At 45.6% G+C, this 26,934-nt stretch overlaps 1 protein-coding gene across 3 annotated transcripts in view; it reads left to right on the top strand.

The window, feature by feature from the left end:
- The window catches only part of GATA3 (GATA binding protein 3), a 30,182-nt gene extending 6,824 nt beyond the window's left edge, over positions 1–23,358 (top strand). The window contains exons 1-6 of one of the 3 annotated variants that reach the window (XM_071734180.1): positions 186–213; positions 2,877–3,493; positions 6,479–7,015; positions 9,964–10,109; positions 15,631–15,756; positions 21,869–23,358. In XM_071734180.1, the coding sequence (XP_071590281.1) occupies positions 3,253–3,493; positions 6,479–7,015; positions 9,964–10,109; positions 15,631–15,756; positions 21,869–22,153 (1,335 nt within the window). In that variant the 5' untranslated portion in view covers positions 186–213; positions 2,877–3,252 and the 3' untranslated portion in view covers positions 22,154–23,358. Of the gene's footprint in view, positions 1–185; positions 214–2,876; positions 3,494–6,478; positions 7,016–9,963; positions 10,110–15,630; positions 15,757–21,868 lie in introns of those variants that run through there. The other 2 variants (XM_071734179.1, XM_071734181.1) reach the window with 2 other exon arrangements.
- The last annotated feature ends 3,576 nt before the right edge of the window (positions 23,359–26,934 follow it).

Below are 26,934 nucleotides of genomic sequence, written 5' to 3'. Positions count from 1 at the left end.
TCCCGGCTGCAGGTTGAGCCCAGCCCGGTGCTGCCGCCACGGGGAACGGCGGAGACCGCCCCGGCAGGGGCAACGGGACGGCAACAGCAGCGTGGCCGCCGCTGCGGAGCCCCGGGGTTTAATTAGACCCCCCTGGTATAAAGACTCCTGAGAGGAGTTTCCTCTCGCACCCGGGTAGACGGCGTGCGGAGAGACAGCACCCACAGGCACCTTGTAAGTGACTGCAGTGACTTTCTCTAGTTTTCTTTTTTTTCCCTTTTCCTTTTTCTTCTTTTTATTTTTCTTATTTTTTTTTCTTTTTCTCTTTTTTTTTTTTTTTCCATTTTCCCTTTGTTTCCTTTTTCTTTTTTTCTTTTTTATCTTTTTTCCTTTTCTCTTTTTTTTCTTTTTTCCTTTTTCTTTTTATTTTTCTTCTTTTCTTTTTCTTGTTTCTCTTTTTTTCTTTTTCTTTTTCTTTTTCTTTTTCTTTTTCTTTTTCTTTTTCTTTTTCTTTTTCCTTTTCTTTTTCTCTTTTCTTTTTCTTTTTCTTTTTCCTTTTCCTTTTCTCTTTCTCTTTTCTTTCTTCTTTTCTTTTTTCTTTTTTTTTTCTATTTTTTCTATTTTTTCTATTTTTTTCTTTTTTCTCTCCTCTCCTCACTTCTCCCTTCCCTCTCCTTTCACATTTCCCACCTCTTTCCCCATGTTTTTCTTCCTGTCCTTTCTCTGCTTATCTTTTTTTCTTTCTCTTTTCCCTTTCTTCTCTTTCCCTTTTTCCTTCTCTCTTTTCCTCTTTCCTCTCTCAACTCTCCCTTTTTCTCTCTTTTCTCCCCGCTTTTCTCTCCTCTTTCCCTCCCCTCTTTTCTCTTGTTTCTCCCTTTCTCCCTTACACCCCTCTCTCTCTCCCCGAACTCCCACTGCCCTACCCCGCGGTTCTCCCCTGGACGCTGCCCCGGCAGGGTTGGCCGGGCCGGGCCGGGCCGCGCCGCTAGGGGATGCCCTGGCTCAACGCAGCGGCCGGGCCGGCCTGCGGGGCGCGGGCGAGCAGCCAATCAGCGCTTGCCGGGGCCAACAGGGCGCGGGCGAGCAGCCAATCATCTCTGGCCGCTGCCGGCGCCCCAGTTCCTGCTCGTCCCCTATTGGCTGCGGGCTCGGTGGCGGCGGCCCCCGCTGGGCGGCGGGCGGCGCTGCGGACGCGGAGCCCGCGGGGGGCGGCGGGGCCGGGGCCGAGGCCGGGGGCCTCTGCCTGGGGGTCCCGGCCCTTCGCCCCACCTCGGGCAGGGAACCCCCCTCCCCTCCCCACACCTTTCCTGACCTCAGCCCCGCGCAGCCTCCCTGTCTCTACTGGAGACCCCACTGGGATCTCCAGTGGAACCGGGAGGAGGAAAAATAAAAACACCTCAAAACACCCCCAAATTGTTTCCAAACACGGCCGTTTCTCTTCGTTTATATCCTTAATAATAATATTGATAATAATAATCAGAATCCTTAGCGCAGCTCTAAACCCGCCGGTGTAGAAGCAGAGGCAGCTCGCTTTCTGCTTGCCAGCCCCCCGGATGTCCTGCACCTGCCGGGACATCCCCGGCTCGGCCCGGTACCGTTCTTGGGGGGCTCCGGTTCCTCTTCATATCCCTTGTGGGGTCGGCAGGACAGGCGAACGGGTCACCTCCACTCATGACCTTCCGGAATGACCACTCTTAAAGAGTTGCCCGGCCAGCGGAAAAAGTTACTTTCCCCCTTAAGAGGGGAGAATTAAAAATAAAAAAAAAAAAAAAAAAAAAAAAGGAGAAGAAAAAAAAAAGGAAAAAAAAAAAAGGAAAAAACAAAAAAAGGAAAAAACAACGGGGGAGAAAGTTTAAAAGAAGTTGGTGAAAGGGGGTTCCCGAGAGTGCGCGGCGCGGGCAGCGCAGAGGCGGCCGGTGCGCCCCGCCGGTCCCCTCCTCAGGCGGGGACAGGCTCCGCCTCCCCCGGGCTTATGACACTGGAACCTCCTTAAGTTGCGTCTCGCCACAGCTGTCTGTAAGCACTGAGCCGGCTGGCGCCATCCTGCTCCTTTCAGAAAGAATGCCTTCCCTGTAAAAAAAAAAAAAAAAAAAAAAAAAAAAAAAGGGGAGAGAGAGGAAAAAAAATAGTAAAAAAAAAAAAATTAGGGCGAGCGAGAGAGCACAATCTGATCTGATCAAGCACTTTCAGCTTCATCCCTCCTGGGTCACATACTGCTTCTCCACCAAGGTTTGTGCGGAATTTCTTTAGCAACTTGTCGCCTTTTTTTTTTTTTTTTTTTTTAACTCCCTTCTCTTTCCCCCTCCTTTCCCCTCGCTCCTTCCCTTCACCCCCACCCTCTTCTCCATCGCTTTACCCCTCCTCAATTCCCCCCACCTCCCCGCCTTCTCTTTTCCCCCCGCTTCCCCCCTTTCTCGGTTGCATAATAATTAATGAGCAATCAAAGTGACTTTAGGCTGCAGAGCAGCGAATGGCACAAGTTCTCACTGGCTTAAGCCGCTGGAGCTTCTCAGGTGCAAATGAAGCAAATAAACAAATAAACAAACAACCGCGACGAGCGAAAAAGAAAAGGAGAAAAAAAAACAACACCAAAACAAACGAAAAAAAGGAAATAAAAATAAAAAAACCCAGCAAGAGTAAGAGCTGAGGCAGCAGGAGCGTGGAGAGCTGCTGGGCTCCGCTCTGAGAGGAGAGAGAGAAAGAGAAAGAGGCGCTGGGAAGAGAGGTGGGTCCAGGGCAGAGCAGGCGCTTCCCAGGGATGGCTGCCGAGAGATGGGATGGGTTTTCTCCTGCCTAAAAAGTCAGGTGCTAAAGTTCAGAACTTCTCAAGCACGTTTCTCTCTCTGCCTCTCTCTCTCTCTCTCTCTGCTCCTTCCCTTTCCTCTTTCTCGTTACAGGTGATCAAAGAAGAGAAACATCTGCAAAAGAGCGGAAGATACCGAGGGGATCTCACTTCGTAGAGATTTTTTCCCCTGAGTTTGTTTGTTTTCCCTTCCCCCCCCCCCTTTTTTTAGCATATTCTTTTTTTTTCCTTTTTTTTTCTTTTTTTTTTTTGAATCGATTTCTCACCACAACCCCCCCCTTCCCTCCACTTTCAACCAAACCTAACCAGAAACATCCCCAAACTCGCAAACTCGCCGAGCGCTTTTTCCCCCCTTTTCCCTCTGCATAACCTCAGCACCGTCTCCCCCTCCCATCTCAAGCCCCTCCGCGCCTTGCTGAGGAGGAGGAGGAGGAGGAAGAAGAGCAGCAGCGGAGCAACCAGCGCGGAAGATGGAGGTCTCCACGGACCAGCCGCGGTGGGTGAGCCACCACCACCCGGCTGTGCTCAATGGGCAGCACCCGGACTCGCACCACCCCACGCTTGGCCATACCTACATGGACCCCACGCAGTATCCTCTCGCCGAGGAAGTGGATGTACTTTTTAATATCGACGGACAAGGCAATCCCGTCCCTCCGTATTACGGCAACTCCGTGAGAGCCACCGTGCAGAGATACCCCACGGCCCACCACGGTGAGTGTCCACCACCGGAACCCGAGTTCCACGGGGCAACCACGGGCCCCGTCCAGGTCCCGGTCCCGGTGGCACCGTGCTGCCCCAAGCCCCGCCGGCCCAGCTGCTGTCAGGCAGACCCCGGCAGCTCTCCTGCCGGCGGGGAAACTACGTCACGGGTGGATTTTGTGGTTGGCTTATTGCAAATAAATAAAAATCTAGGGTTCCTTTTTTTTTCTTTCTCTTTCAAATTTTTTTTTCTTTAATATTTTCTTTCTTTTTCTTTCTTTCTTTCTTTCTTTCTTTCTTTCTTTCTTTCTTTCTTTCTTTCTTTCTTTCTTTCTTTCTTTCTTTCTTTCTTTCTTTCTTTCTTTCTTTCTTTCTTTCTTTCTTTTTTTCTCTCTTTCTCTCTTTCTCTCTTTTTTCTTTCTCTCTTTCTTTCTCTTTCTCTCTTTCTTTCTCTCTTTCTCTCTTTCTTTCTCTCTTTCTCTCTTTCTTTCTCTCTTTCTCTCTTTCTTTCTCTCTTTCTCTCTTTCTTTCTCTCTTCCTCTCTTTCTCTCTCTCTTTCTTTCTTTTGTATCTATTTCTTTATATCTTCTTTTTTTCTCTTGCCCTTTTTCTTTCTCTTCCCTCTTTTTCCTCTCTTCTCTCCTGCTCTCCTTTTTTTCTCTTTCTTCTCATTTCTTCTTTCTCTTGTGGTCTTCCTCTTTCCCTCTCTCTTTCTCTTTGGTCCTCCCCCCCCTCCCTCCATTCTCTTTAATTAGGTTAACAGTTAGGGTTTTCATACAGTGTTTAGGGTTTTTTTGCACGATTAAGCTGCTCTGGAGAAGAAAAGCAAGCTGGGGTGTGAAAATGACCCTGCTGTCCTCACGCTTGGGCTATTTCATTCGCACTTGGTGAGCTTGTTAGGGCTTGGGTTGAAAGTTTTGTACATGCACACAGGGCTGCACCAAGGCATGTGTTAAAAATAGGAAAGAAAGAAAGAAAAAGAAATATCACAGTGTAAAGAGGTATTGGACCTGGTCTGGTTTCCTCTGGGTCCTGCAGGAAGGTAGTTATCCACCATGTGAATTTTATTCCTGGGTCAAAGCTTTTAAAGGGAAGATGAAATACCTGGGGCCAATGGGGCCCAGGTCTGTGGAGGGTTAAGTGCTTTGGTGCAGTCTTCTATGAGGAATAAGAGAGATGCAGAATTTGTATCTTGAGTTTACCTGTATGGTTGAAAAATAGGGAAGAGGGAGACTTGAAATAATAATAATAATAATAATAATAATAATAATAATAATAATAATAATAATAATAATAGTAAAAGGAGGGAAAAAAAAGCAGATGCTGATGTGTGAAGCCAGACAGTAAGTTATGTACTGGTGAAATCTTAAAAGCCCACAGTTTGCAGTGGAAATCACCCAAAAATCGAGGAGAAGAAAGTGGGACAAGCAAGTGGAAATCGAGCCGGGTTCAGGGGCTGCTGCTCCCAGGCTTCAGCTACTTGTTGAGTCCGAGTCTGAATTAGGCTCCGCTCAGTAACTGCATTGTTCTGCTATTAGTCCCTTTAAAACAATTATTTCTAAGGATCAGCAGCCTTTGTCCTTTCTTTTCTTTTCTTTTTTAAAAAAAAATCTTTTTCCCAACATATCAGCAGAAAGTGGAAATGCGGTCTCTCTGATCTACCCTGAATATTATTTACTATGTTACTTCCTGGAGAAGATAATGAATCTTGACCCTTTCTATTCGTATAACCCACCTTCCCTTCCTTTCGAGCAGTTACTTTCAGTATTGTTCACAAATATCTGGTAGGGTGAAAACAAGCTTGGAGATTTTCTAGACACAGACAAGCTGCCATGCAAGAATATTTGCACCCTGCTGCACCAGCTCTTTAACTATCTGTGGTTCTATAGATCTGTGTTTGCCTCTCTCCTTCTGTATGTTTAGCAGCCTGTATACATATATCAGGATACCTACAGAGGTTAAAGCTCTCTAGATGTCAATGTGTTTCCTGGGCTTTATTTGCAGGCACAAACTTGCTCTCCTCCAGTTGAATAACTGGGTTTTTCAGCTTATGGTGATTTGTTCCAGTTGCCGTAGATCTGGGTGGATTTGATTCTTCGGGAATATTTTTCTTTATAAGCAAGGGCAGCAATTAATTTAAAATATTAGGTATCATCCCTAACATTTAGAACCAAAGAAAACAACTTTTGACTGCATAAATCTAGTGTTGTTGTGGGATTGTTTGTTTGTTTGTTTCTGGGGTGGTTTTTTTTTTTTGGTTTTTTTTTTTTTTTTCTTGCAAAGTCCAGGTCTATATTTTAAAACACCAGTGAAGGGTCCCTTATCCTAAGAAGAGGATGGAGAATTTCTTAGGGCGCTGCTGGTACTCTCTGTGTGTACCATGTCGCCACGAAAAAGCTACCCAACATTTGTGTACAGCCTTACAGAAGAAAAAACAAACAAACAACCAAACCAAACCGGGAGGTTAGCAAAGTTTAGCAGCTCTGGTGGAAAGATTATTATCGCGTCTTTGGGCATCTTCTGGTCTTCTTCGTTTGGCCAGAATATTCCCAAGGTTTGTAACCCACGGCTGCCTTCGGGAAAGTATTTTCCAGCTAAGAAAAAAAGATTTCTGCAGTCGGGGCTTGGCAATGTCACGCAGGATTTTCTCTTCAAAGTCCGTGTGGGATTGTCTGGAAAAGGGAGAGAGTGAAGTAGGTCTGGCCAAATTCCGTGTCCCTGGGCTGGCATCCCTGCTGTGAGGGTTCCCGACCCGGAGACCCGGTCTTGGAGCAGGATCGGGGCTGCCACCTCAGTCTATGGCGGTTTTTAAATTTTAATTTTTAAAAGGGAGTGGGGGTTTGCATCAAACGTAATTGCGCTTGCTTGCCCCCTCAAGCTGAGCCCTTAGGAAAGCTGGGAACAGGGGGAAAGGTTACAGCCCGGCATCCCCACGGGGGGCTTGCCAGAGTGTCAGAGGGGTTGTAACGGGAGTTTTGCTGTGATTTCTCCGAGCAGGGAGCCAGGTGTGCCGCCCCCCGCTGCTGCACGGCTCGCTGCCCTGGCTGGACGGGAGCAAGGCGCTGAGCAGCCACCACAGCGCTTCCCCTTGGAACCTCAGCCCTTTCTCCAAGACCTCCATCCATCACAGCTCACCAGGACCCCTTTCCGTCTACCCACCCGCTTCCTCTTCCACTTTATCCGCCGGCCACTCCAGCCCGCACCTTTTCACCTTCCCACCGACCCCTCCTAAAGATGTGTCCCCGGATCCGTCCATCTCTACCCCGGGCTCCACCGGCTCCACCCGGCAGGACGAGAAGGAATGCATCAAATACCAGGTGTCCCTGGCCGATACCATGAAGCTGGAGTCCTCACACTCTCGGAGCAGCATGGCCTCTTTAGGAGGAGCCACCTCCTCCGCTCATCACCCCATCACTACCTATCCACCGTATGTCCCAGAATATGGCTCTGGACTTTTTCCCCCCAGTAGCCTCTTAGGAGGATCGCCCACCGGCTTCGGGTGTAAATCGCGACCAAAAGCACGGTCAAGCACAGGTAGGGCTTTGGGTTACTTCGTCCCCGTTGTTCGGGAGAAGAAGCTTTGAAGGAAAACTCTGGGGGAAGAGGGGGGCGAAAGGGGAAAGGCTGCACACCCCTCTCCTCTCCTCACGCAGAGGGATGCGCACAAGCATCCTTGTGATAAAAGCAGCGGGGGCTGAAACCCCCTCCCCCGTGTTGGAGTGAAACTTTACCTTCCCCTCAGGTTGCCCTGCTGGGTTTATGAACAAACTCCCTCTTGTCCAGCCCTGGCTAGGAGATACAACCCACCCAGGACCCCTAGGACCCCACAACCCCACCAACACCCCCCCGGGCTGCCGCAGAGCTCCTGCCCCGGGGAGCGACCAGGTCCCCTCCACCACCCCAAGCGCCCACGGTGCTCTCAGCTGCGGCGCCTGAGGAGGAAGCGAAACCAAGGGAACCGCAGCATTGGTGTATCTCTCTGTATTTTAATAATGGTACTAAATCCCAGCCAACTTCCCCCGCCTGCCCTCCGCCTCGCTCTTCCCAGGGCCTCTTCCCATGCGGAGGTGCGGGGAGGGTTTTCCTTGGGGCGCTGAGGGAGCTCACCCACGCAGCCCCCTACCCCATGCCAGGGGCTTTGACCCCCCCGACCAGCTCCATCCAACACCGTGCCAGGGGCTTTGACCACCCCCAATGCACAACCCCAGGGCATCCCCTTGGCCTCTCCGCTCGGGGAGGAGCTGGAGGGTCCCGGGCGGGATGTGTGGGGGTGCGAGGGTCCTTCTCCCGACGGCTGAACGCTTCGGGGTTGGACATTTGTGTGCACCGAGGGGTAATGTGCGAGGCGAGGGGTGTGTATGTGTATGTAGGAAAGGGCGAGTAGTCAAAACTCCCCCTCTCCCCCCCCTTTTTTTTTTTTTTTTTTTTTTAAATTTTTGTCTTTTCTTTCTTTTTTAATTTTTTTTAATTTTTTTTTTCCGAGGAGGCTGCTGCAGGGTTGCCTGGCATGAATGAGATCAGTTTTCAGGGTTTTTCCAGGGTGACATTTACTCTGTCTGTCTGAGCAGGGACTGTCTCTATTTAGCTGATATGTTTGAGCTAATCCAATTATTTTCAGACTGCTGCACGCGACAGTTGCATTGTTTATCCAGCGCCAGGAACTTTAATAGAGTCCGGATGCGGTTAGAGTGACAAAAAAACCCAGACCTGTATGTTTTGTACATGAAAGCAGGAGAGAGAGAGAGATAGAGTGAAACAAAAGAGAGGGACAGAGACTCAAACAGCCCCGGAGCGGCTGCCCCGTGTAACCGGAGGGGAACAAAACCACCCGGGTATTAACTGGAGCGGCTCCCCGCCTGGCCCCGCTACGGACCGGCCGCTGTGTCGGGTTAGGGACCGGTTGTTTCTGGTCTCCGGTGCGGTTCTCTGCTCCCTCCCCCGGCTGCTCCGGCGCCGGCCGAGCCGCAGCTCCCGCCGGGGCACCGGCTGCGCGGTATTTTCAAACCGTCTTGCCCACCCCCCTCCCTACCCCGCCTCTTGTTTTCCTTTTGCCACTTTCTGTTACTTTACCTTCTAGAGACACATCTGCGGTTCGTGATAAACCAACCCCAGGAGCAACACCTATTTTTTTTTTTTTTTTAAAGTTGATTTTAGCAAGCTGGGAAGCTCGCAGACAAAGGGATGGAGTGCTGGAGGAAAAGAAGGGAGGGGGTGTTTTTGCAGGATGAAACGGCTGCAAAAAATTTTTTTAAATTTTTTTTTATTTTTTTGGTGGGGGTGGGTGGAAGGTAGAAGGTTTTAGTGCAAAGGTTCTGGAAAAACGGTTGCTGTTTGTGGTTAGGGCGCGGATGCCTCTTGCTCGAACGCAGCGCGGGCTGGGGCAGCGGGGAGCCAGCTCCGTGCTGAGGTAGCTCTGCTCTGGCCGGCTGGTTTCTTCTGCTTCTCTCAGATGGGCTGAGAGTACATGAAAAAAAACAAAAACAAAACAAACCCACAAACACAACAAACTTAACACCCAACAACAACAACAACAACAAAAAAACCCAAACCGCTCAACTCTCTGATAGCAGCTGCGAGGCATGTCCCCATCTCTCCAATTCCCTGCTCTAAACTGGGTGCTGGTGGGTTGTGGAGTACAGTCCAGATAGCCAGGGAAAGGGTAGGTGCTAAAAAAGAGAAGAAGGAGGGAAAGACCTTAATCAAGGCTCATGTAGGCTCAGGGCTTCCAAGTCAGAGGGGTTTCTGCAAGTTGGGTGGTGAAAACTTAATTGCAAATTAATCAATAGCGGATATTAGCAGAGTGACTGGTACTGGGGAGGGCTTTTGATGGTTGATCTGTGTTTATTCTGGGGGTCTGTGATGTGGTTTGACCCGAGGCCAAAGGAAGAGCCTCTCTGGGCTCATGCATCCCTCTTTGAACTGGGCAATGTTCAAGGAGCGTGCCCAGGATCCCCAGACACATAAGAAAGGGAGACATGCACTTAAATTTGATGTTCATCTGTCTCAAGGGGGTTGGAGGCTCCTGTAAAGCTTGCTAAAATGTGAGGTGTGGGTTCTGAAGAGCTGTAGGAGCCCTTACTCCAGAGGTGAGAGGGATCTGTCATCCTCTCACCTTCCCTCTGCAAAAGAGGGACTCATTGAAGGGGTGAGAGCTTCTCCAGGGAACCCCTTGAGCGACCATGGAGTTTGGGTTGTCATTGTCCCCATCCCTCTTCCCTGCTTCTGGGACACAGGCCTGGCTCTGACTGCGGGGTGGTGACAGGGTCAGGTCCCACCAGACTGTCCCCAGCCATTTTCAGGGATATTGCTCAGCCTTGGCCTTGGACTCTTGCTTGAACATCCTGAGCTTGGAGAGGACTGGCAATGTCTGGCATGGCTGGGTCTCTTGGGGGCTTGGGTTATTTTGCTGGGGGGGGGGCTGTTTCTCCAATCCCCTTTACCTCTGCTTTCCCTAAGTGAACTATGTGCTCTCTTGTTTCCAGAAGGCAGGGAGTGTGTAAATTGTGGGGCTACCTCAACCCCTCTGTGGAGAAGAGACGGCACCGGGCACTATTTGTGCAACGCCTGTGGACTCTATCACAAAATGAATGGCCAGAACCGCCCCCTGATCAAACCCAAGAGAAGACTGGTGAGTCTCTATCTTTTTTTATTCAATCTTTTCCTCCTTCTGTGACTTTCGATCCTTGTCCACAGCCTGGGAAGGAGAGGGGAAGCTCAACCAGCTCCAAAATCTGGTCCCACTGTGTTAGAATGCCAGGAAGGGGGGATGTTCAGAGAGATGCTCCAAGCTGCTGTGGGCTTCTTACAAACCAGAACTGAGTTTTCTCCCAGGTTACAATGGGACAGGTGCCTCTGCACAGTGCTCCTGGATGGTGACTCAAGGAAGGTGGCTCTTTCCAGGGAAAAGGGGCAGAGTAATAATTTCCTAGTGACCAAACAGATTATCAGAACAAAATTCTCCTGGCTTCTCCACACTGCTGTCCTTCCCTTCCTGAGTGTGTCTTCGTCCCCCTTTGCTAGCAGTGTCATGGAGGAGGGAATCCAAACTGGGTACCCATTACCATAACTGGTGGCACTGGGGAATTGCTTGGTCCTGCAAAGCTCTTGGCTGAATGTTCTGGTGCCACTGGCACCTGGTAAGATCATTTGTGTTGAGCCAAGTGGGTCTCAAAGTGTGTCATTCCCCTCTAAGTCAGTGTGAGCGAGGACACAAGGTAGGAGATGGCAAAACCTGGTGAGAATGCAAAGCTGAACTTGTGCTAGGGGCTAGAAGTTGGAAGAAGACAAAAAGGGAGTGTAAAGGTTTGAAATAATGGTTGCAAGCTTCACAACTGTACTATATACAGGCAATACATTGCAGCATCCTCAGAGATCTTATTTATGAATTTCCCTGGAAGCCACGAAAAGGTCTGGAAGCTGTGGGCATGGCTAATAAAAGTGTGGAAGTATATTTGGCAAATAATCAGGCAAACCACAAGGGGAAAAAATATATCAAGAGGGGGAAAAAAATACATTCCCTGCTCGGGCAAGAATTGGATGTTTCGAATTGAGGCACGTTTGGTTTCGTTAGGATTAAAGATGCAGATGGGCTCCTGGAGGGAAAGTGACTCTCTGTGAAGTTTCTGAGCTGATGGATGGAACCATCATCTAACTGGGTTAGGCTTGGGCCTGGCATGGGTAGGGGTGATTCCTTGCCCTCATGTTCCCTGTCAAGGTACTCATGGCCACAGTCTGGCAACTCTTAGACCCAGGTTCAGCTTCCTCACCTGTGAGATGCCCTCAAAACTGGACCAGTGTTATTTCCACATTCCCACAGGTGCCAGAAAATGTTTGCAGGATACGGTCCCAGAAGGGGTTCAGCTGTGAGGGGCAGTGGTGTCAGCTCTGTCTGGACCTGTGGGATTTGGGGAAAATGTGGGTTTCCTCCTCTACCCCCAGACTTACCGTGGGCAAGGCACAGCCCAAAGCAGGATTACTCCCTGGCTTCCTATATGGACTTTTCACACACAGGGAAATGTTGGTTTCCCTCATCTTTATAGCCTTGTTAGAAAAAAGGAAAAGCTTTCTAGGGAGGGAAGTACAGGCTGGGATTTTAATTTTTTGGGAAGTTCTCTTGTTCTCTTCTCCTCCTCCGCCCCCGGCCCTTCTGTCTTAAACACACACACACATCCCCCTCGCTTTCTTTTTTTCTATTTTTTTTTAATTTTTTTTTTTTTTTTTACCTCGTTCTCTATGTGTAAAGTTAACTTCCTAGGAAAAAGCTGCCGGATATCTGAGCCCTGGAGATAACTCCTAAACAACAGCTCTGTTTCCCCAGCCCAAACACACAGGAGCTTGAGCGTATCCAAACAAGCGGAGGGGGAGGCAGGATAGGAAAGCGGCTGGAAAAGGGGGGGGAGAGCTTTCAAAAAGTGTCTGATGGAACCACGAAAGAATGTCCCCAGTCACCCTCAGCCCCAGCACATGTAAAACGAACTATATAAATAAATACATTGTAAAAGGTCATTCTCGGGGAAAGAAAAAATAAGGGAAAGAAAGAAAGAAAAAAAAAAAAGTAAAGAGAGACCTTGTCTTGCATAATTACTTCAGGCTTGGGCATTTTAGTTAAAGTTTAAATTACAGAAAGTTCCCGTTCTCTGAATATGGCCTTTGCTAAATGGCAACTTTTGATTTTTCTATATAGTTTTTTTCCTAGAACTGTCTGGGGAAAAAAAAAAAAAAGAGAAACATTTCTCATACTGTTTGCATTATATTTATTTCCCTTGCTAACCTCCCTCTCTCCCACCCCCCCCCCCCCCCAAAAAAAAAAAAAAATGATCAGAAGGCACCAAAGCAGGGCCTGTGTTTGCATTTTTTGTGCATAAGGTGTAGATGTGAGTGTGCCTGTGGCTTAGCTTGATCTTTCCTGCCTGTGAAGGTGAGCGAGCTGGGGAAGGCAACGTGTGGATGGAGGCTGAGGGTGGGGATCCAGCGCACACTCCTCTCCCTCTGCCACAAGTTTCCTGCTTGACCTTGGGCTGGTTTTGTAGGCTCTGATCCCAGGCATGCTGAAACTAATGAAAGGACTCTGATGGGCTGGGGAGAGAAGGCAAATGAATCCTTAGATGCTGAGAACCCAACCCAAGCCTTATTAACTTTGATGGGCGTCTAATGTAAGAGCTTTCTATAAGGGAGATGGATGGAACCTTTTTGGCTGAGGGGGCTCAGACAGTTTTGTTTTGGGAGAAAGGTGGAAGATCTGGAGATGCTGGCTGGGGGATCAGGAGTAGGCAAGTGGTATCACAGCACTGCTCACTGCACAGCCACCTTGAAGACTGTTTCTGTCCCAGATGAAACCAGGGGCAGCCCAGTCACTGCGGCTGCTGAGATAAAACTTTCCTTCAGATTTTCTTCCTCTCCCTGCCCATATGGGTGCAGAGATCTCTGTTTCTGTGTCCAGCCATGCTAGTTTGGGAAGGAGTACAGCTAATTTCTCAGAAGGCCCGTTCATCTTCACTCCGATTTTAGGAAGCTGGTGCTTACAGCTTTGTGGGTACCCCATGTCATCCAGACACCAAAAATGCCCCTTAATGAAGCATCTCTATCAGTGCTTGGTTCCTCTCTGCACTTTTCAAGTTGTGTCCTTGCTCACATGCAGCTGAGCCATGGGGGCTGGTCCTACAAATGATATGGGGCACCCTATTAGTCATTCCATTACTGACATGGCCAGGCTGGGGATGGTGATCAGCGTCAGTGGATGCCATTGCTGGGAGCTTTTACAATAATGTTATTATTCATTGTTTCCTGCCCACTGCTGGTGTCTCTGGTAGAAGTTGGTACAGCATAAAAAGTACAATGTGGGATCCAAAGAGCACAGAGCTTAAACTACTCACCTAGCAACGGTGAATTTTTTTTTCAGGGGAAACACGGCAGATGGAAAAAAATTTTAGAGAAGACAGTGATGTGATTTATTTCTTTATTTACTGCCAGAGTTTGTTTAGAGGTAGCAAGGTGGTGACCAGGCGTGTTTTTGAAATGCACTTGCCATCAAAGAAATTATGGCGAGTGCCATGTAGAAACCCCAAATATCTTCAAAGGGGATGTTTCCCCTGTGTGGGCTGAGTCAAATATCTCTGGGTTTCAGAAATTTCCTTAGGCTTAATTTTTGGGTCTGATTAGTGCAAAGCTGCCAGTGAGAGACTCATTCCAGCCTCTGAGCTACCCATGCTGGTTGGTGGGACCCAAGAGGGCAAAGACCTGCAGATTCAGACCCCAGATCTGCAAATTGTTGGGTTTATGCTGCTTCTGAAGCACACATATGAACCCAGTGATTTTGAGGGGAAACAAATCCGGGGCCATGAGGAAGACAGGATTGAGGTGTGTTTATGTGTTCACATCTGCTCGGGGCTCTGCTGTTTGTGGTGGGATGCTCCAGCTTCTCCTGATGGCATTGGGATTTTTGCAATTGAAGACCCATATTCTGTTCACAGCTCCTGCTGTCATCAGCACAGAGAAGTCAGCTAGAGGCCTCTTAGGGCTGGAGATCAGCTCATTTCAGCATGGTTTTATGGTCAGGCAAAATGAAACAGCTCCCACGGGCAGCTGGTGAGAGCCTCTTGCATAAGATCTGTGATGCTTCCTAATGCCCATGGGCGTCGTATTATTTATTTTTGAGACAGTCCTTTTTGTCTAATTAAAAGTAAAAAAAAAAAAAAAAAAAAAAAAAGTCCTACTGTATCTAAAACAAAACCAACCCGTCCTCTCTCCACCTACGTCGCATTCAATTATGATTAAAATTGCAACATGACCTAACAAGAGTTGGTATTAAAGCTAGTGCCGTGCCAGTGTCCATGTTTGCATTTTGGGTTTGTTGTACAGTATCCAAAGATGCGGTGTTGTTTTTTTGTTATTAATTTAAAAAAAAAAAAAAGAAAAAGTTGGATGTGCTACAGTGTGCGGCTGTGTGGGGTGAGGGGTAAATTTGAAACAGTAAGAGCACAAAAGAGAGCATTAAAGGCTCAGTTCTGCAAGGTGCCAAGCATTGCTATGATCTGGCAAATTGCTTAAGCACATGTTTTAACTTTCAGCACATGAGCAGTCCCATTGAAAGCAACGCATTGGGATGAAATCAGAGCTCTGGGACTGGGTCATATTGATGAAGAAGAGATAGGACGGGGATCTAAAGGTCTTTTTTTAGGAGCTGTAGGCACTTGCACACATGCAAACATTCGTATGTGTTCTCCTAGGAGCCTGCAAACCCCTTATCCTCCTTCAGTAGCAGAGGGACTATTTGTTTTCTGAAGTTGCAGTTTTTAAATGTTAAGCATGAATTCATGCATGTGAAAGAGGAGCAACTTTGCTAAATTTGGCTTTGCTATATCATTATCACAGCTAACAAAAAAGCTTCTCTATACACCTCAACACGTAGAGGTTTTTTTTCCTGGTTCCTCCTCCTTTATGAAATGGTAAATCCTTCTTTCAGGCTCATTACCAATCCTTAAATAAACATGAAGGTTTAGGCTGCAACAGGGTGTAATTAAAAAGTTGGGATTCTCGCTCTTTGCCACGGTGTTATTTCCGATCTGGAGCCTCTCTCCTTTGAAGCTGAGCTGAATTTATGGGACTGGGCCGTGCTTGCGGTCGGACCCAGCGAGCAGCTGCCCACCAAGCTCAGCATGGGTCTCATCCTGTGCTCGCTGGAGCCGGCGTGACTCACGCCCTCGACTCTGGCAATTCTTGGTTCAGGCCCTGACTGCAGAATTAGACCCCTGGGGGGTCTGAGAGAATTAAGATGGAAAGACATGTTGGCATTTAAATAATATATTCCCCTCTGGAATGGGCTGTGCCAGAGCTGCTAATTTTGATGAGTTCTATCAGAGGTTTAGCACTCACTTTTAGGATGCCCTTTGGCACCTGATTCAGTTCATATATAATTTGGGATTAAAGTACCTCGGGGATTTTTTTCAGAATTATTATTTGTTCTCACAAGCCAGTTTCTGGAGGCCTCTGCCGATGTGCGTCAGTCTTGCAGGGTTCATGTTTTCTTTCTCAGCAATTTTGATGATTGCATCTTTTTTTTTTTTTAATATTTTTTTTTTAAACACGTATGCTTTTTTTTTTTTTCTCCCCTCTCTCCTTCTCTTCCCCTGTCTCTTCCTCCTTCCCTGAAGTCTGCAGCCCGGAGGGCGGGCACGTCCTGCGCGAACTGTCAGACCACCACCACCACCCTGTGGAGGAGAAATGCCAACGGTGATCCCGTCTGTAACGCCTGTGGGCTCTACTACAAGCTGCACAATGTAAGTGTGACTGTAATGCTCAGCAGCCAGGCCTCAGTTTTGTTGCTCCATTGTCCAGACTCTTCTTTGATTTAAGGATTTCCAGTCTTGAGTGGTGCTGAGACCTCCCTCTGTCCCCTTGGGGACCTTCAGGGGTTGGAACGATGGGCCAGGTGTGGCCTCAAATGTAGCCAGTCCAACTTGGGGAGGTAGAAGCCAGGGCTGTCCATGGGTAATGTTAGATCTTTCCCATGCCTGAGCCAAGAAAGGAGGAGTTGATCAACACAGAGAGACATTATCCACTTCTGATTAGGCTCAGTTCATTGGAAAAGACAACATGAAGTCCTGCAAGGCGATACTCCCCCTATGTGTAGCTTGGTTCTTCCAGCAAATACAAACCCTGGAAAAAAAGCAAAATGAGCCAGCAGCTATTTAGATCCTTCTTGGGTTTGTGGTTGCCTTTGTCCCATCCCTTCACTCGTACCCAAAGATGATTTACTTAGGTCTTGTGTTTGCCCTGATTGACGCAAGCAATTCCTAAACCAAAAATGGATTGATATAGTTGGTGGGTTGCAGAGTCTGCTCAACCTGTGATGTGAATTTTAAGGCATCTGTCATGGAAGGGAAAGAAAAATGAAATGAAATGGCTGGCAGATTTAATCTAATATCTCCATGCAAAGCCAGCTTGCAGGAACCAGGGATATGTGCCCCAGGGAAAGAGCTAAAGGGATCTGAAAAGTCTTCTACTGAATAATACTGCTAATAAAGGAGTCTTAAGGCTACTCCTGTTACTCTAATTCCACATGTGGCATTAGAATAATTATTATGTCAGGAGAAGGAAAAGCCTTCCAATTTTTCTGCTTTGATACAACTTCTTATTTTTTTTCTAGTGGTCACTTGCTTTATGTTTGCCTTAGAAATCTCGGGCTATGTTTTGCCCTCATGTCCACCCACACAAACACATCAAAGACAGATCGGGTTTCACGGGGCACCCAACCCTTGTGGTGTCTCAGTCCCTTCCATTTGTTATTTCAAGCTCTTTGGTTTCTTGGGATGAGTAAACAAGTTTGGATTAAGTAGAGAAAAAAATGCAACCAGGCTAATTTTTCACCTGTTCTGTGAGAGGCATCTCTCCTGGAAAAAAGGAAAATATATTTACCCTTTAGTGGGCAGGCATCTTAGCATGTTTTGAGTCCCATGTAGCAAGCAAAGCTTGTCATCAAATTCTCAGTGTGATCATTGCAAGCAAAGGGGTTGGACTCAGGGTGAAAGCTCTCAGAATATCACAAGAAAATATTCTGTTTGCTATTTCCATGGCAAGAAGCGAGCAAGGTCAGGCAGCTTCACTGGAGGAGTCTATGCTTGTGCTATGTTTTAATTTTGGCCCAGCAGCCATCAGTGGTAGGACTTAAATCACGTAGCCTGGGAGACCTACAGGGAGTCTTATACCTGAGCTGCTCCCTCTATACCTCAGCAAAACCTTCTGGAGAAAATAGGCTCTTCTCAGGTGCCATTGGCTGGACTTGGTGGAGATGCCTCTGTTTGGATGAGATAACCTATATCCTTGAAGATGGTGTAGTTTCTCTCCAGGACTAAAAAAGGTGGGAGGTTGATGAGTTCAGATGTATTGTAGACATCTGCCTGGAGGGATCCACCCCTAAGCTATCTGGGAGTGTGTCTGAGTGCTGAGGTTCTCCAGAAAAGTGCCTGTAAGAGCACATCCTTTTATTTTTCACACTAACGTTGTGAACTCAGTTGGCCTGAATTGACCCCTGGATCCACTGTTTAGGTAAACTCCAATCCAGCTGTGAAATTTGTGACATGGGGAAGGCCTTGAGCACATTGGAACCATTTTCCTATTCATTAAAAACACCGACAGCTGCTTAAAAAAGTTCAGCACAGCTACTTACCAAAGTCAAGTAGTATCTTGCCTTATGAGCAACTCCATTAATGGGACCTGCTTAAATGAAACCCCTAAAGGACTGAGATGCTGTGTGTGCAGCAATATAAGTAGGCAAAGATACTAAAATCGGGCTAGGAGTGGGTAGATCTTTTTGTTTCTACTTTTGAAAGATGATGCTGAGTTACTCCTGAGGTGAGAAACAGGCAACATGGCAGCTGATAGTCCTTCACCACCCCACCCCCAGCTATAAAGGTCCATGATGGCAGGTCCAAGCATTATTCTGCAGCCCAATTGGCTTCAGAGGCTGTGACTCTGAAGGACACATATTTCAGCAGCTACATGGCAGTGATTTTTTTTATGACCAGTGGCAAAGCAATGGAGATGTCTTCTCTTTTTTGGCTGCTGGGAGACAGGACCTAGGGAGATGTGTTAAACAACAGCATCCTTTAATGAACTCAAGGCAGGGAGGAAATCTGGTGGCTGCGCATGGAAAAGGTTCCTTGGCTGGCACAAATTGGTCTGGTCTGTTGAAATGCAATTGTGTGGGCTATGGACCTGCTACTGTTGTGTATCTTATACCCATTGGTTCTCCACCAAAATAAATGTCAGAAATAGAGAGGCTCATTGCAGCATTTCTCTCCCAGGAAGCTGAGTGGTTCTGCACAGATCTTGTGTCAATGTCAGTAAAAGCCTTTGGGCTGCTTGGAAGATTATTTCACAGTTTTCTTTTCACAGTCCATAGACTCTAGGAAATTCCTGGCTGCCCTTATATCCACAACTCATTTTGCCTTTTCTTTGGGTTTAATTAATTTTTCTTGAGCCTTTGAATCATTAGGGTATTTTAATCGATTGATCTGAAGATGAAACTTACTCAGTTTTAAAGGCCACACCAGCAACAACTGTAGTGAAAAAGAGGTTTTTTCTTTTTTCCTGGTGCTATTTTTTTTCATGGGACTGTATCAGGTTGATTCCCACAGCTTAAGCAAACCCATTTGTCAGTAGGATAGAAGCAATAATCATAATAGTCTTGGGGTACATTTAGTGAAGCTGCTGGCAATTCTCCTACTGACTTCAACATGAGTCTGCTTCATTAACACCAGTATTAACAATGAGTAATATTTCACATTGATACAGTGCCTTTCATCCTGTGGCATCCCAGAGTGCTTTCTAAGATACAGCCAGCCTGGAAGATTAACCCAACATTGTAATGACTATGTCTGAAGGATAAATCCTCTTCAGTGGCAGGACCTTATTGAGGTCAATGGCAAAATCCCATTGTCTTCAGGCAGAGAAAGATCAGACCTATAATGTTGAAGACTATCCCCTGGATTTGATGTGTTGAATGTGAGGTTCTCGTCCTTGTTAGTTTAGTCCCTTCTTAGAAGTGGGATGATCCTTCACTCACTTCAGGGGTGGGTGGGAGTGTACCCTGCTGTACAGCAGACTGGCCTGTGCCCATAGAAATGAGTGAGTTGCCCTTGCTTTTTTTCAAAGTCCTCAGCAAAGGCCTCTTTCACAATATCCCAAAGCAGGGCTATGCGTCCCAACAGCAGATATGTGGGTATTTTGCATATGATAAAACAAAGAGCATAAGCCCTGCCCTTAATTAATTGGCTCCATCTGAAATTAATGAATTTCATATACATGCGTTGGGCTGGTTTAATTTTAATTTAGCATGTGTTTGTCATTTTTATCACAATGAATTTTCATGGAGAAAGTCTTCCCTCCAGGTCTCTCATTTTTCTACCCTAGAAACAGTGATGGGTCCACGGCTTTGGTGTTTGGGGGACCATTTTAACTCTGCTGTGACTGGCCTTTGAAGTCACTGGAAAAATTTTCCAGCTTGTTGCTTTGATTGCACTGGTCTCAACCCTCCTGACATTTATCTGAATCCTTATCTGTTTGACACTTGGATCATGTGCCTGCTAGGAGGGTGAGAACACACCAGGATGCTGCGTCCAGCTAACAGCTTGGACGGCATCTCTGTCCCCAGTTGCAGGGCTGGCCATGGCTTTGTCACCATCCTGAACAAAACTGATGTTCCCAACCTTAAGATTCACATCAAATCATGGCCTGGACCAACCTCTTTTTCAGTGACTGAGTGGAACGTGAGAGACTTTGCTTTCAGGAAGTGGTTGTTGTCCTGCAGGACGTGACACCATGCTACCTAGGGTCAGGACCCATCCCCAATCCCAGCACCAGACTGCTTTGCTATCTCTAGCTCCCAAGGTTGCACTTTTACTGCTTCACCTAGAAATCGGTTCTGGCTGCCCCTGATCTTTGGTGCCACGATGAAAATCTTCATTAGGACCTGGGCAGTCTGGGGGTCCTGTGCACCTCCCCAGATCTGAGCTGGATTCTTCAGGGATCAAGACTTCCAGGTCTCCTCTAGCATTGTTGCCTGGTGGGGCTTGCTTGGGGCTTTCTCCTGGCTTTGAACCTGGTGCATACATCCCTTCTTGCTGACTTAAACCACTTCAGTCAAAACTTTCCCATTCCATCCATCTGGAGCAAAGAACTTTCCTTGTGTGTGTATCCTCATTCCCTCAGCAGGGACAGGAAGCCTGGAAGATGGGTGATGTTGCATTTAAAGCCCATGACATTTGAGGTTTTTGCTTGTTGCTGTCCCAGGGCTCCACGTGGGCAGATTCCTTCTTCCTACCTTTAGCTGCTGGCAAGCAGGACTGCATCCTCCTGCTCCCTTTACCCAGAGGTAGAGGAATCAGGCTTTTATTTCCCTGTTTTTAAGGATGCGGTGAAGTTTCCCATCACTGCTGATGCAGAGAGCCTGGGGCCACTAATTCTGGCTGAGATGACGAACTTTGGGTTGCCAAAACCAGGGAAGATGAGCCTGGTCCTTCTTTTCCCTGTCCCTCCATCCCCATGTATAACAGGGAGCTATTGTATCCCTGCTTCCCCAGGGAGAGAAGCCCATGAATGATTCCCATGCTATGGGTACAGGCACCAGGCAGTGACTGATGAGCAAGAAGTGAAACTTTGCTGTGATCTGGAAGAAGGGAGTGCTTTGTCCTTTGCACTGATTAAAGATCTTAGGCTGAAGATCTGCTCAGGACCTTTGCAGGAGCCTCTTCACATTGTCCTTCTCCAGGGTAGAGACACTAGTTCCCAGTGGATAGCAAATACATTTTTCCTCCCTTTTGCAGAAATCCATCAGCACTGTCATGTGCTCACACTTATTATTAAAAGTGGTGATCAAGTGGTAGTTTGTGGGATTCTCCTGCCTTCTGCTATGGCTGAAATTCTGCAGAGAGCAAGACGCAAGGCCAGATTTTAAAGGATGGTTATGCATATTGGATGCATAAATCTCTTCCCAAGTGGGATTTTTTTGGATTTCAAGGCACCTCTGTGGTGCTGACTCTCAGTGCAGCAACAGGAGTTTCAAACATGTGGTCTCACAGAGCATTTGCTGCCATTTCCTCACCCTGGATGATCACTGCTGCTGTGTTTATCCTTGCCATGGGTATCCCTGAAGGAGAATAGGATGCTTCAATCTCCTACAAAACTGTCTGCGTGCAAGTGGAAAATTTTCTCCATGGCATCCTGGGTACCTAAAAACCCAACAAACCCAACCAAAACCAACCCCAGGCAACAAACCCTGTAGGACTTTAACAATAAAACCATATGGGCTGAAGTAAACCTGAAAGGATGGTCAGAGCAAAATCTTTCTGTAGAGGAAAAATAAGACAAATACCTGTCTTTTTTGTGAAGAGCTTGCCCTAATGCCCTAATGCCACTGTGAAAGTCTGAGCCCCTTCTAAAACTGAAATTCCAGCAGCTATTGCCCCAAATGGTTCTAGATCAGTCAGGAGGCCTCGGGGTGAAACGGTGCCTGCAGGGAATGTTTCAAGGTGATAATGATGGGGTTCATTCCTAAATGCTGCCCAATTACCTGTTGTGCAGATAGCTGAAATTTTTTTGGCTGCTGTGTAAGTTACTGGGGCATGTTTTGCATCCATGGGGCTCTGCCAGTGGTTTTCTGTTTTCTCGGCTTCCGAAATTTCAACCAGATTTGGGATTTCCTGGTGGGATGGGAATTTTGGAATGGAAGGGGAGGGTTGTGTCACTGTGGTAGCCAGGGAGTGCAAGGGGATGAGGGGGGCAAGGGGCTGCTCCATCTCTAGGACTGCCTGGGCATGGGGTACAGAAATCCCACGGTGATTCGGGGAGAGAGGATGGAAGCCCAAAAAAAAATAATTGATTTTTGTTTAGATTAACAGACCCCTGACTATGAAGAAAGAAGGAATTCAGACCAGAAACCGAAAAATGTCTAGCAAATCCAAAAAGTGCAAAAAGGTCCATGACAACCTCGAAGACTTCCCCAAGAGCAGCTCCTTTAACCCCGCCGCCCTCTCCAGACACATGTCCTCCATCAGCCACATTTCACCTTTCAGTCACTCCAGCCACATGCTGACTACACCGACACCGATGCATCCTCCATCCAGCCTCTCCTTTGGACCTCACCATCCTTCCAGTATGGTCACTGCCATGGGTTAGCAAGAGACTCCCCTGCTGAATGCTTACGGTCTCAAAATGAGATTTTTTTCTTTATATACTTGCATTTTTGCAGGCGTGTGGTTAATGGGTCTGACGTCCCGAATCGAATGGGAGGGGGAAATAAAAAAAAAGAATTAAAAAAAAAAAATTAAAATAATAAAAATGTTATTTGAAGGCTTAAGAGAGAAAAAAAAAAATTAAAAAAAAAATCCAGAAAAAAAACCTACAAAAAGCACAAAAAAAAGGAAAAAAAAAGGAAAAAAAAGAGAAAAAATTAAAAAAAAAAAAGTTTTAAAAAAGTGATGTTTGCCACTTTTTAAAGGAACTCACTATGGCGTCTATGTATTCTTACCCACTGAATCTGGATACCATTTGTGAATAAGCCATTCAGAACTTGCATTCCCTATTGGACAGGATCTCTAGTGCTGTGAAAAAAAAAAAAAATAAAATAAAAAATGCTGAACATTGCATATAACTTATATTGTAAGAAATACTGTACATTTGAGGAAGACTTTATTGCATCTGAGGAGCTGTAAAGAAAAAGGCATGAAGGACTCCGAGAGATTTTTTTTTTTAAAAGGAAGAGAAAAAAAAAAAGAGGATGGGAGGACAATTTAAAAACCAGAAAAACAAACAATGCAGACCAAGAGGAAACGAGGTCTTACGAACAAATGGACCAACTGCCAGTCATGTCTTCTCCTTTTATTTTGTTTTATTTTATTTTATTTTTTCGGTTTCTTCTTCGTTTCTGGGGAGGGGGAGGGGGCTGGCTAGAATGGTTTGGATGATGCATTAACTAACTAACTAACTAACTAATTAAATAAATAAAACCTGTAGGGAGATCATTCATTTCTGGCCACGGGCCTTTTACATAGGAAGTACCAATGGTGTCGGGCAATCAGTGTTAACATGCGGACATTGCCAACAAGGGGTTTTCAGATAGCCATTCTCCAGGTCTATATGCATTGTGAACAAGTTCCTGTAATTGTTGTTTGTATGTATAATTCAACGCACCAAAATAAGAAAGATGTAGATTTATTTCATCCTATTATACAGACTGAATGGTTGTACAAATTTATTTACTGCTAGTGATAAGACCTGCTTTTTTTGTTTTGTTTTGTTTTCATATTTTTTTTTTTCCTCCTTTTTTTTTTTTTTTTTTTTTTTTTGGAGAATAAACTAGATTAAATTCTGTTGACTTAAAAGTGTTTTGTGCTTGGGGGTGGGAAAGGGAATATGTTTCTTTCTCTATTAATTTTTTTATTTGAGAATTTGTTTTGATGGTATTTACCATGGGTACGGGAATGTGTGTCTCTGCACTCATGCTGACAGCCAACCCAGTGTTTGTGGTGGCTTCATAAAAAAAAAAAAACAAAAGCAAAAGGACACAGAACAAAGGAAAAAAAAAAAAACAAACCTCAAAAATAAATGGACTGCATGTTCGTGTAACCCCTCTGTCCCGTGTGTGCTCCCTGTCCCCTTGAGCCCAGGCTCTGCCCCCATCTGCCATGGGGGGTGGGTCCCTTTTGGTATGAGTCAACTATGGCCACCACGATGCCAAACCTGTGTTCATGATAATTTGGGACTGGGATAGATGAAAAGATATGGTGGGATCCTTATGGGCCTGGCTCAGTTTTGGGCAGTATCACCTTGAGACTTTGGACAGGAGCTGAAAAAGAACTTTCTGCTCAGTCCAGTTGAGTGCTCAGTGGTGTAACTTGATAGTCTACAGTTGAGATCTTGATGAGAGATCAAGGTGCAGAAAGCCCCGTGCTTGGAGGAATGAGCAGAACCTGTTACAAAAGCCTCGATTTAATGGTAGACAAAGGAAAGTTCCCAAAAATTCAAAGACTAACTCCACTCTCTTTTGCAAGAGATTTATTTGCAATAAGGCCATCTATATTAATATTGTTACTGTTAATAGTAAAATTTGGCTCTTATAATTTGGTTTCTAGTGGTTTTATACCTAGGAATCAGGCCTCTTTTTATTTTTCAGTATTTGCTCTTCCAGCTTCTTTACAGCATAAGGCTTGGGCATTTGCTCTCCAAATGAAGGGTTAAACTTCATATCACCACTCTCTATTTCCTGGATATTTAAGCATGGTGTGATAAAGACAGAGGTTGCCAAGGATGTGAGGAAAAAACAACCCCCCCCAAAAAAAAAAACAAACCCAACCATCCTCCAAAATAAAAAAACTCAGAAGACATGACTTGCAAATACTTTTTTTTTTTTTTTTTTTTTTTTTTTTTTTTTTTTTTTATCTGCAGAAATATGTGTATTCCTGCCTTTAAGTGCTATATGGATGGAAAAATAGCACCATATCTGTCAGATGCTATTTTGAACCCACTTTGTTTTGGGTAGTAACGAGAAGGAAATGGTGTCTTGGCCCAATCTTCTGCAGGATGGCTCTCATGAGTAAGGGTGTTTTGTGTAAGAAAGACCACTTTGAAACTTTCAGGATGATTATACAGAGGTCAAATAGTCATTTGGTTTGGGAATGGGGGAGGAGGGGAAGAGCACTGACCTTTATTTGGGCTTTTTCTCCCCTGTTTTGAAATGAACCTATCATGAAGGAGGATTTAGCAGATGCAAGCAGAACAGGCAGTAATCGTTTCATAACGTTGCATTTTCTGTCCTTTTTTAACTGTTGACAAAAACGTGTAAAAAAGAAGTCAGAACAAATGGCACACATTTAAAATCTTATGTTAATCACCTTTCTGCTTTCTCAATGAGTATTTTAAACATAAAGACTAAATGTCGAAATAAAACAGTGAAGAATTACTGAGATGCAAATGGAGATCTTGTTGGCTCCTAATTAATCATCTGTGAACTATAAAGCTATTTTCAATTAGTCTGACAAATCAAAGGAAATAATCATCCTTGCTGATATTAAGCTTTAGAGATTATTATTTTTTAATTTGTGATGCTACAACCTTTCCCTCCTTTCACTCATCAACAGATTGCAGTTGGACTAAGATACTGGTTCCAGGATCTCAGCAACAATGAAAATTAGAGGAGGATTTACATGGCAGAATTCTGCACCTGTGCAGAATTATGTTTGAATCTTTCCCTTTGCTTAGAAGAAACTGACTACTGAGTTTCTCACTCTCAATTTTTTTCCTAAAAACTGGAACCACCTTCTTCAAGTTTCCTTCTGGTGTTGTTTCATAGGTCTAAGGGGCACTGAGCATGATGAAGGAGGATTGGGGCCAGCTCAGAGAATGAGTATTCTGGAAAGGACAGATACTCCAGTAAACATATAGTTTGTCTGGAGAGTTCTCACATCTTATATTCTGATGCCAGGAGTGGGATGAATCGGATCTCTCACATCACATGCCCCCTCATCACTGCCTGAGGTGCTAAAATAACATGAGTGGTCTACAAGTTTCTCAGTTATGCATTTTATTTTCTTCACCCAGAGAAAATATGCCAGAGTTTTAAAATCTTGAAGACTTTTGTTTGCTTGTTGTTTTTTGTTTTATTTTTTTTTTTTGTATCTTGCTTTTTTTTTTTCTTTTTTTCTTTGTTTGCTTGCTTTGTTTTGCTTGCTTGCTTGGTTGTATTTGTTTCTTTCCTTGCCTTTAACACATGGGAAAAAGCAGGTACACAGGAAAGGCCAAGAGCTGTTGTTCTTGGGTGAACATCTTGCTAATGGCAACTCTTCCTTTCTTGCTTTCTGAAGTAACAGGGAACAGCTGATGAGAGGCAGGTTGGAGCAGGAAAGCTGAGCCATGGCCCTGCTTCAATAATCTGTATTGCATAGAAAACACCATGGAAGTCATTACTGGGTCAAATCCTGTGGTCCTTTTGCAGGTAAAATGCCTCCTGGGAATTTGTCTGAGTAATAGGTGCTGTGCTGGTGTGATGGTGATCATGCATGATCCAATAAAAATTCCATTGATATCCTAATGAGTAATGCAACAAGCCTGGAATCAAGACCTCCTAATTTCAGTATTATCACCTTGATTTATATGTCTTAGTTTTTTTCAGCAGTATTATTTCTGTGTCACTACACATATGTGCACACATAATATTGAAGGAACATTTTGAGGATTAACATCCTCAGGGCTTCAAGACTGAAGAAATGAGAAGTGCTGTAATTAACAACATCCAAAAAACCTTTATTTTTTTTCCTGTGCATTTGACTGATGGGTTGTATTAGGATGCAGCTGGATTTACATTTAGTGTCAGATTTGCAGTGTGTTTCTGAGGTGATTTCCCACTAGTCTTACCTTAGGGTGATGAATTTTTACCTTGGCTCATGCAATGATATTTCCTTGGACCACCACCTCATGTGCTGCTGCCCTAAAAGGAACTCAGTACACTGAGCCAGACTAAACCTACCCTGAACCAACCTACAAAACACAGTCTTAAGGTCCTCAACACAGCTCTAGAATCACATCTTCTCATGATACTTTTTGGACACCAAGACTCCTGATTCACTCAGGACTGGTTGTAGTGTGGGGGAAAATTCAAGTGGTTGATGAAGGGACTAGAGGGAACCTGCCTTTTTCATTTTATTTTATTTCATTTCAGGTTTTATTTATTTTTTTTTGTTTGTTTGTTTCTTTTTTTCTCCCCAGGGTTGGGGATGGGTTTGGGATGAGAGACCAGAAGACATTGTAATATAAAAAAAAATTGTAAACTACGCCTTACAAAATGTCATATTTATCCCTACTTCTTTCATAGAGGTTCTATATCATTGGGAAACTCAGCCCAGTCTTGGTCACATGAAGACAGCCACTAATCTTGTGATCCTCCCTTTGAGGATGCCTAATTT

This window comes from Heliangelus exortis, chromosome 1, assembly GCF_036169615.1.
Source record: "Heliangelus exortis chromosome 1, bHelExo1.hap1, whole genome shotgun sequence".
Taxonomy (NCBI): Eukaryota; Metazoa; Chordata; class Aves; order Apodiformes; family Trochilidae; genus Heliangelus; species Heliangelus exortis.
The sequence above is the reverse complement of the archived record's forward strand: the minus strand, read 5'-3'. Positions and strand labels throughout refer to the sequence as shown.